Below are 9,497 nucleotides of genomic sequence, written 5' to 3'. Positions count from 1 at the left end.
ACAATACATCTTCCTCTCAGAGATGAGACAATTTTGTAGAGGAATCCTTTATTAATACAAATATCCAACAGCATAATGATAGTAGCCTTTTTTAGTGTTGTTCTGTTTTAGATTATACCATGATAAATTCTTTTTAAAGAAATTTAAGTTGGTGAAAAAGAACTTACAACATGATTGCATCATTTTTCTATTACAATTTGAAGAGTATGCTATTACTTTTAAGTGAAGACAAACTCAGAGAAGAGCGAAGGCTGCTATTAGCTTTGAAGAAGCAACAACGTAAAAGATATCCAAGGCACCATCACATTCTTTTCTCTGAAAATTAAAGAGGAAGAGCATTTTAGTACCATTAGACTATTTTGTGTAATATTTTCTAGTTTATAATTTTCTATATAATTCTATAATTTTCTGAGAATTCTATAATTTCTTACTATAAAATAGAAAATCTTTCTTTCTGTTTCCTCAACAGGTATAGTCACCCTAATAGCTCCAATAAGGTTATAATGAAAAACACTGGCACAGATTTCTCTTTGAGCAAAGGTCACACTGTATTGGAACCAGTATTTCTGATTTATATAGCTTGAATTGACTTTTTTTGTACAAAGTAGACATTAGGGAGATGACTTCTCTCAAGAAGCTTTGATACTGTTTACTCCTGGTTGCAGTTGTTTATCTCACTTTATAGCTTACTATATGTCTCTGCAATCTCTGTCTCTTTGTTAGACTGAAAATATACTATCTTCATAAAAAATGTTGAATAATCTCTTTCATAAACTTAAAATTCAGAAGAGGCTAACATACAGCCGAGAAAAAATATAAAGCTTTTATTGTTTCGTTTAACCTTCAGGTCAAATTGTTCCCTTCTGTTCCCTTTTGTTTAATATCCCTGAGCCTGCCTACTGTTGCTTCAACAGCCAACAAGGCTCATTTAGACAGAAAACAATCAGGTCATTACATATGACATTCCTTTGTCATTGGGCAATTTATATATTATTCTGAGAGTTTATTTTATTTCAAGCTTATGGAGATGTTGATGTTATTACAATGTTTGGTTTGCAAAGGGAAATGATGTAGAATGTATTCCATAGGAACATAAGACATTCAGCTTTTGTCACAGCTGATGCTGCACAGAATGGCACATATGACTCTGAAAAGTTAATTTCATTTAAAAATATTTTTGGTGTCTCAGAGTTATTATCCTTTGTAGGTAGATAGAAACAGTAGTTTCTTTATTTGTAATCATTTTTATAACAATTTATTAGTTCTGCCAGCTTGTATGAATAGCACTTACTTAAGCTTTGACTTTGACAAATACTTACCAAACCCTCCTAATGGCTAAGACAGAAGCTTATGGTTCTCTATGGCTGTCAGTCTTGGCCTAGTTAGAAAAGATCAGTCATGAGAAGCTTGTATTAAAGTTAAATTTTACTGTGATGAATATTTTTCTATCAAAAATAATTATTGACTCCTTTCCCCAGGGTTAACACTATATATATATATATATATATATATATATATATATATATATATATATATATATATATACACACACATATATTGCATTATTTCATTAGGTGCATTATTATGTTTACAATAACAGAATCTTTTGAATTAAGTTCTAAATTTATAATTTTCATTAGACAACAGTTCTTTGCATAAAATGACTCTTTGACTTATTCTACCTTCTCTTCTGGAAGCAGCCGGGCAAGAGTTGGGTCTTTAGTGGCAGTAAAAGAATCGGTGGTGCTGGGTTTTTGTGTAGTTGACGGTATGAGAACTCCTGCACTCTCATGCCTAAAGCTTATTACTTCGTTTTGTAAATATGGTACTCCTCCTTCAGCTGGCTATAGAGAATGAGAATGAAAACAGGTTTAAGTCCAAGGTCAAAACCGGGGAGAATATAAAGTGACAGGACTGACATGCAAAACAAGTATGTATTTAAGAAACTAGTGGCTTTATTTTTTTAGATTTAAAGCTAATTTTAGAAAAGAAGCAATTATGTTTTTTACCAATATGGGGCTTGAACTCAGGACCTGGGCATTGTCTTAACTTTATTGCTCAAGGATACTACTTTACCATTTGAGCCCTAGCCCCATTTCTAGATTTTTGGAGGTTAGTAGGAGATAAGACTGTCATCATCTTTGTTGCCAGGACTGGCTTTAAACTATAAATCCTCAGATATCAGTCTCTTGATTATAGGTGTAAGCTACTAACACCCAGCTTCATACCTGCTTTTCAACAAAGATGTTTAAAATTCTTAGTAGAGATTCCTCAATAAAAATCAGAGGAACTGAGTGTCATGAATCTTGACTAGCAAAAAACTAAGGAGAAAGAAGCAGGAATTATTGATGGAAGAATAAGGAAGGTTACATTTAAATGAGCACCAGGGAAGGAGCATAAAGATGTTGATTTCTAGCTGCTAGCAAAGTGTTGTGAGGAATCTTACCATCCCCACAGTTTCAGGAGCTGTACCCAAGAATGTGTCAAAAGATAATTGCTGCTGTCCTCCTTGTACACCCTGAAAGAATAGGAAATTTAAAGGCATCTAAATTCGTGTTAGATAAACCTATTGTCCTTTGCTCCTCCAAATGTCAAACACTCATCAACTTCTTAAATTATTTTCTTATAAGCAAAAACAAGAGTTTAGATTTGACAAGAGAAAAACAAATCCTAGTAGGAGGGATCTGGCTACCTATGCGGCTGTGCTTCAGTTCTGTAAGCTCTGCTTCCTAACATTTGTTGCTAGTCGTTCATGTTTCCTGATTTAGCATAAATAACCCTACTCAACTCTGACCTAAGGGAAAATTGTCATTACACCTGAAAAAGTTAGACAAATACCCTGACACCCTGGCTAATATTGGTGGTTGTGGATGCTTCACTAATTAGAGCCTTTGACCTAACTCATTCTCTTTCCTTCATGGTAAGAGTTCCTATGATATTTACATACTTGATAATATCTACTATATATCCACCATGTCTTTGTACTCCTTTCCCATTATGCTAATACAAGCACAAATCCTGTGAAAAACCACTCTAATATCTTCCTATTAAGATTTCTGCAGAGTCCCTTTGTGTTTTTTTAAGTTATGTAGCGATATCAAAACTTTGTTCAACTAATATTGCTGTCTTGGTGGTCTTTGAAAGCTACTCATGGACTGAATATACAATTATGTAGGTAATTTCAAAAGATTTTAAAAAAAATAGAAACTAGGCATTTACTCACGGGTTCAACTTGCTGAGGAACATATCCAAATGGGGTATAGAATGGTATCTGTCAGATATTTTGAAGAAACATGTTATGTTTACCCCATTTTGTCATATATTTGTGAAAAAAGATTTCTTAAGTTTACATATCTCTCACATTAGTTAAGTGCTTTTTTAAAAAAAGTTCACACATTTTAGTTGGTAAAAATTTTTCATTAAATTATCAAGATTCCTTCTAGAACCATTTCTGCGACTCTCGAATTTATATTATGGTTCTAAAAATCCACTGTAGATTTATAAAGTTCAATGTATCAAAATCTAATTGTATCTAAGGTCTAGTGATCAAAGCTATCTTTTATGAAGATGGATAGCTATTACATTTTGCTTTTTTAACTTTTAGTAATAAGTACACACACACACACAAATACATACAAGGATAAATCCTGAGGATTAATATTCAGAAGTGATTTAGCTTTGGCTCTGATTCTATTAGTGTCCATTCAATAAGCTTATCACTTAAAATCTAGACTTGGAGTATGAGAAGTCTATGCAAATGATTTTTAGGAGAAAGCATTACATTCTCATATATCTGCCAGGTCAAATTATTAAGTATTAGCACTAAACATACTCAGTTACCATTTTATCTTGTAAATTACACTATTTTCTCTACTTTCAGATGGAAGTAGTTAGATGAAAATTAAGCTCTTGTAGTACCTGCTCCTCAAATTGCTGCTGCCCTGTTTGTTGGGGTGATTGAGTGACTGCTTGTTGAGCCTGGTCCCAAGGCAGGATCATGTAAGCTGGGTAGTACTGAAACATCTATTTGTTAATAGAGAAACATATGTTATTCCATTAGAGAAGTACTAGCCATGCTTTTTTCTAATGTCAATATTATCTTAAAAATGTTTTCTGTATAGTAGGTTAATATTATGAAATACGCATAGAAGAGTGGATAAACAACCCTTCTCAAACTTTACAAGCAACCTGTATTCTGCATGATAGTGGACATTATTTTGTCAAACAAGTTAGGAAACGTAGGGTGCAAATAAGTAAAAGAAGCATTTAAAATATTTTGGAGACTTTATAAATAAATTAATTTGCAAGTACCAAAATGGAGGATAGTATGCTTAGCATTCTCCATATAAATATGTATATGTACATATATATACATATACAAGTATTTTAAGCAGGATCGGTATATTGAATGTGAAAGTTATTTTTTAAATTCTTAAGAATAATAACTTCCAAGCCGGGTGCCAGTGGCTCACTCCTGTAATCCCAGCTACTCAGAAGGCTGAGATCTGAGGATTGTGGTTCAAAGCCAGCCCGGGCAGGAAAGTCCGTGAGACTCTTATCTCCAATAAACCACTAGAAAACAAAAAGTGGTGCTGTGGCTCAAGCGGTAGAGCGCTCGCCTTGAGCTGAAGAGTTCAGGGACAGTGCCCAAGCCCAGAGTCAAGTCCCATGACTGACCAAAAAAAAAAAAAAAGAATAATAACTTCTACTTTATTAATGGAGACTATATGTTTTTTTGTGTGTGTGCCAGTTCTGGAGCTTGAATTCTGGGCCTGGTTGCTGTCGCTGAGCTTCTTTTTGCTCAAAGATAGTGCTCTAACACTTGGGACACAGCACCATTTCTGGCTTTTTCTGAGTAGTTTATTCAAAATAAGAGTCTCATGGACTTTTCTGCTCAGGCTGACTTTCAACCGCAATCACCAGATCTCAGCCTCCTGAGTAGATAGGATTATAGACATGAGCCACAGGTGCCTGTCTCATAAGCACTTTAGAATACTGGGAAATACCCATAAATAACCAAATAACATAATTGCCATCACCCAGTTTATTATGGGTTGGCATTGTTATGTATCTGGTGTGTTTATAGAAAATGAGGATCATAGTACATATGTGTTGTAGAAAATGAGGATCATGGTACACACACACACACACACACACACATTTGAATGGTGTTTTATTTCTTTGTATCATTAAGTGACTATATTAGCCTTGAGAATTAAAAAACATCAAAAGCAACCCTATTTCCAGAAGGAATATATTTCCTACAATGATTCTTAATCCACCTTAGTAATCAAAAGTACCTATTGAGCATTTTGGAAGATAGTCACATTTGTCATCTAATTGTAAGGTTTTGATTTACTAGGCTGTGTATAGGGTTCAGACATTTGTAATTTGAAAATCACCATCAGAGGATTTGATGTAAATCCTAGGTGGAGAGCCAATGGTTTAGTGATTAGAAAAAGGGTGGAGACTTATATTGTCTCACCCAACTACTTCATTAGGATTAGGAATTTAATCTTAATTAAGAACGTTTCCTGATTCCTAAAATGAAGCAATTCTACCTGACACGTAATGCTTTAAATACTTAAGGGTATACAATGAGATAATGTCTAGAAACAAGTTTTGTTTTGTAAGGACGGTGTGGTTGAAACAAAATTGCATAATTATAGAAGAACTAAGTGGTATAACTTCTTATGAGAAGATTAATACTAAGCTAGTGAATAATACAATCTGTCTATAGCCTTCTTTGTGTGAATTTGGGATATTATAAAACTGATTATACTGAAACTGACAAAGATTTTCCTGTTTATATAATAATCTTACTAGTTTACATCTACTTTCAAAGTAACTCTCCTTTGTAATGGAAATAATCACTATTCAATTATAATATGGACTCAAATAGAAAATACCATATACAAGAAGTTAGGAATGTTTTATAACTGCCAAATAATGTAGGCAAGTGTGTCTTATTTCTATATCTACTCATATATTATTAGTATTCATATATTATTAATTTAATGGCTATGAGTTTTTATAGTCCCACTATATGAGAGCTAGCAATCTGTCACCTGCTGACAAAATTTAAGATTGTCCAAAGTCAGCCCATGATATTTCTGTTGAGTTGTTCCCCATTGACAGCCCTTAGATGCATAGGTGACATGCTGAGTATCAGCAAGCACTTCATTCTCAGCATGGCAATGCCTGGAGACCCAAAAGTCCTTGAGACTCTAGTCATTTACCTTTTCTTAAGGACTTAAGTGGGCTTCATATCAACAAACTGATGCCAACCCAGCAATGGTAGTATCTAGAGCGTAATGAGTGCTATATGGCTATTGAGAGCTCTACAGTGGTAGAGTTAAAAGAAGCAAAGAAAGTGTAAGTAGTCACACAAATTATTTTCATTTACCTGTGTTTGTTCTTGAGGCAATTTAAAGGAAACTATATAGGGAATCATCTGCCAAAAAATCATACAAGAATTTTATACCTAAATTTGTTATCTAAATTTCCAAGCTGCTTTTCAAAAAGGTAAGACATATAACTTTATTATTTGCACTAATAAACTTCCATAAAAGGTCAGCTATTATATAAAGTATCATGAATGTAACTCATTAGACAAAGTTATCCTAAATAACTTGTCCCAAAGGAATATTAACCCTTTGGATTCTAGAATAGCTAATTTGAATAGCATTTTTCATGTAAAAAAATCAGACAATAGGTGAAAGTATTTTCAATGACTGTAGTTACATATTAGAGAATACTTTTGTCCTGGATCGAAGCTGACCCATATCCATTTTTGCATTCAACGTACAGTTTCCTCTCCCCAAGACCACAAGATGGAAGAGACTTACATGATTGGGACCCTGTTGGGTCTGCGATGGTGTTTGAGGCTGTGAGGGATCCAGCTGGCCTGCCTGGGCTCCTTGGGCAAAATTCACTTGTCTTGGGAAAGGTATTTGATTTGGAAACAGTCCTGCAAATCCATCTAGAATTGACAATGGGAATTGGGGGCGTCCTGCAATTGGAGCCTGTTGTTGCTGTGGTAGAATACCAGAGAAGGGAGGAATCCAAGAATTAAATGGACCCTAGTAGGAAACAAAAGAAAGAATTTTCTTTTCGTGCTAATCATAATTTAAATCATTCCCAACAGAAAAAAACTCAAACCAACATTTTTTTTAGTGCTCCTTAATAAAAAAGGACAGTATCCTAATTCATCATGAGCCATACACAGTGTTAAATTCTTAACAGGCAGAATAAGAGTGATAAAAGAACATAATTTCTGCCATTAACCCTCACCCTAACCCTAATCCTAACCCTAACCCTCAACATAACCCTAAACTTAACCTGAACCCTAACTCTCACCCTCACCCTGACCCTAACCCTAACCCTCACCTTCACCCTCACCCTCAGCGAAACCCTAAGCCTAACCCTAACCCTAACCCTAACACTCACCCTAACCCTGCTTTTAAATTTTGTTTTTGTCTCTTCCCACACCTCACCAGTTTACTGAATATGATTTTGTGTGAAATAGTTAATTTAACTATCTCATTGTTGTGGGAAGCCTACTACTTAACAAGAAAAAGTTTTGATTATAGTTTTTTACTCAGTCTTCAAATAAATCATCAGTGTATGTAGGACGAATTTATCACATTGAAACTTAAGATTTCAGAAATAGTGTCAGGCTATATCTTGTTCTTATACAAAATGCTGTAAGAATGGAGCAGTTAAGAATATCCTCTTGAACTGATCATGATGGCAGAGATACCTGCAGCTGTAGTGGCAGAAGTTGACCATTATTGAGGTTCAGAAGTAACTGGAAGAGGAAATATAATATGAAAATTGGATTAGTTACACAGGCTAAAGTGATGAAGAACATAGTGTACAATTAATGCAGCATACGTCAGAGGTGGCTGATCCACTTTGTATAATCCTTTCCCATAATGCTTATTAAATCCCAATGATTAGAAGTTATGAAAGCAGGTTAGGATTTATCAGTATCATCCTTGCTGTGTATGTGATTGCACAATTTTACTCTGACAGTACAGATATTTTATATTCTATATACTGATGTACATCTCTGTTGACTAGAACAAAAATATAGATGTTGTCTCTGGCTTTATAGAACTTACAATTAAACAAGCAGATGGTGGAAATGATATTTTAGAAGTTGTACAGAGCAAACATCTGAAGCTTAGAGATGGTTTGGACTTGTGTAAGAGCTAGTGGCTAAGGTTCAAGCTACACGAGGTGAAGGCTCTTTCGCTCTTCCCACTGTATTTTTCATTTAAAAGTAGATTGGATTGGTTTAATTATTTAAACTAACCTCATGGCTGTTGCTGGCAGACATAAGACGCTGTGGAATAAGCTAGAAGGAATAAAGAAAGAAAATGATCAAAGAATGGATTATTACAGGTTTTCATGATGAAATGAAGAGTATCGAGAAATCACATACTGGAGCTGACAGTGTGGCTCCCAGGAGTCCAAGAAGAATTAGGGCTTTCATTTTCAGATAATAAACCTAGAAAATAAGATGTGATACTTAGTTTTAAAAAAGATACTTAGCTTTAAAAAAATCATAACCAAAGACATGGTCAAAAATATTTAGGAAGTATTGTCAATCGGAGCCATTGAGGAAAAAAATCAGTATTTATTCACATCCTAAGATTTAAATAAATGTATACATATGAATATTTGTAACTCTATTTTCTCTCAGAGAAGCTGTTTATTGAATCCAAAACTGTTTGCTTGACCAATAGCCTCATCGAGTGGAATCCAGTATCATTGAAAGGGGTAGAGAATAAGACCGCTCACCCTTGTACCCCGCAGGTCACAGGAAGTCCATGATTGGGGCCAGCTAACTGGGTTGGGTTCTTATTATGTACATGATTTTAGAATCTGCATTGAAAAAGTACTGTTATAAAGATCTAAAATAGGTAATTTCGATGTAAAGCCTGATGATATTAATAAATGTTATATGCATCAACAGACAATATTTTTCTAATTTAGGGACATGGATTATAAAATTAATATAACATATCTCATAGACATATATTGTCATTTGCCCTCAATATGTAAGTTTTTCCTGTATTTCCAATCAATTCATAGGCCTTCCACAAACATTTCAGGTGGCCTTGATAGTCTATCTTGCAGTTTACCCAGTTATTTCTTAACATTATGAAAGCAAGTGTTTGATATCTTACCTTATTCTCAGGCTTAAGAAATCTAGGATCATGAAAGCTCTGTGTTCTTTCTCTCTCAGATGCTACTCAGAACTTCTCTTAAAATTTAAAACCCATCTTTAGAAAAAAAGGACCAATCATTTTTCAAAAGGGCCAGTGATTCAGTGGGTTTCAGACAATGACTTAGCTAATCACCCCTCTCCTCATCATCTGGATGATTAGGGTTTCCACACTTTTAGTAATGTTGTTAAATTACCCCCTGAGGAATGTTTTCTTGTAACCACTTCTGGCTTTTCCTTGGTTATGACTAACTCTTCTGAT

At 34.4% G+C, this 9,497-nt stretch overlaps 1 protein-coding gene across 1 annotated transcript; it reads right to left on the bottom strand.

The window, feature by feature from the left end:
- Nucleotides 1-234: 234 nt before the first annotated feature.
- Odam (odontogenic, ameloblast asssociated) lies at nucleotides 235-8,500 on the bottom strand. The gene is made up of 10 exons (XM_013020078.1): nucleotides 8,450-8,500; nucleotides 8,321-8,362; nucleotides 7,763-7,810; nucleotides 6,849-7,082; nucleotides 6,407-6,454; nucleotides 3,919-4,023; nucleotides 3,224-3,271; nucleotides 2,447-2,518; nucleotides 1,683-1,844; nucleotides 235-315 (listed from the first exon to the last, which is right to left on the bottom strand). The coding sequence occupies exons 1-10, from the start codon at nucleotides 8,498-8,500 to the stop codon at nucleotides 235-237; spliced, it is 891 nt and encodes a 296-aa protein (XP_012875532.1).
- Between the last annotated feature and the right edge of the window lie 997 nt (nucleotides 8,501-9,497).

Source organism: Dipodomys ordii, unplaced genomic scaffold (assembly GCF_000151885.1).
Source record: "Dipodomys ordii isolate 6190 unplaced genomic scaffold, Dord_2.0 Scaffold49, whole genome shotgun sequence".
NCBI classification, from domain to species: Eukaryota; Metazoa; Chordata; class Mammalia; order Rodentia; family Heteromyidae; genus Dipodomys; species Dipodomys ordii.
This window is presented reverse-complemented; position numbering and strand designations above follow the sequence as displayed.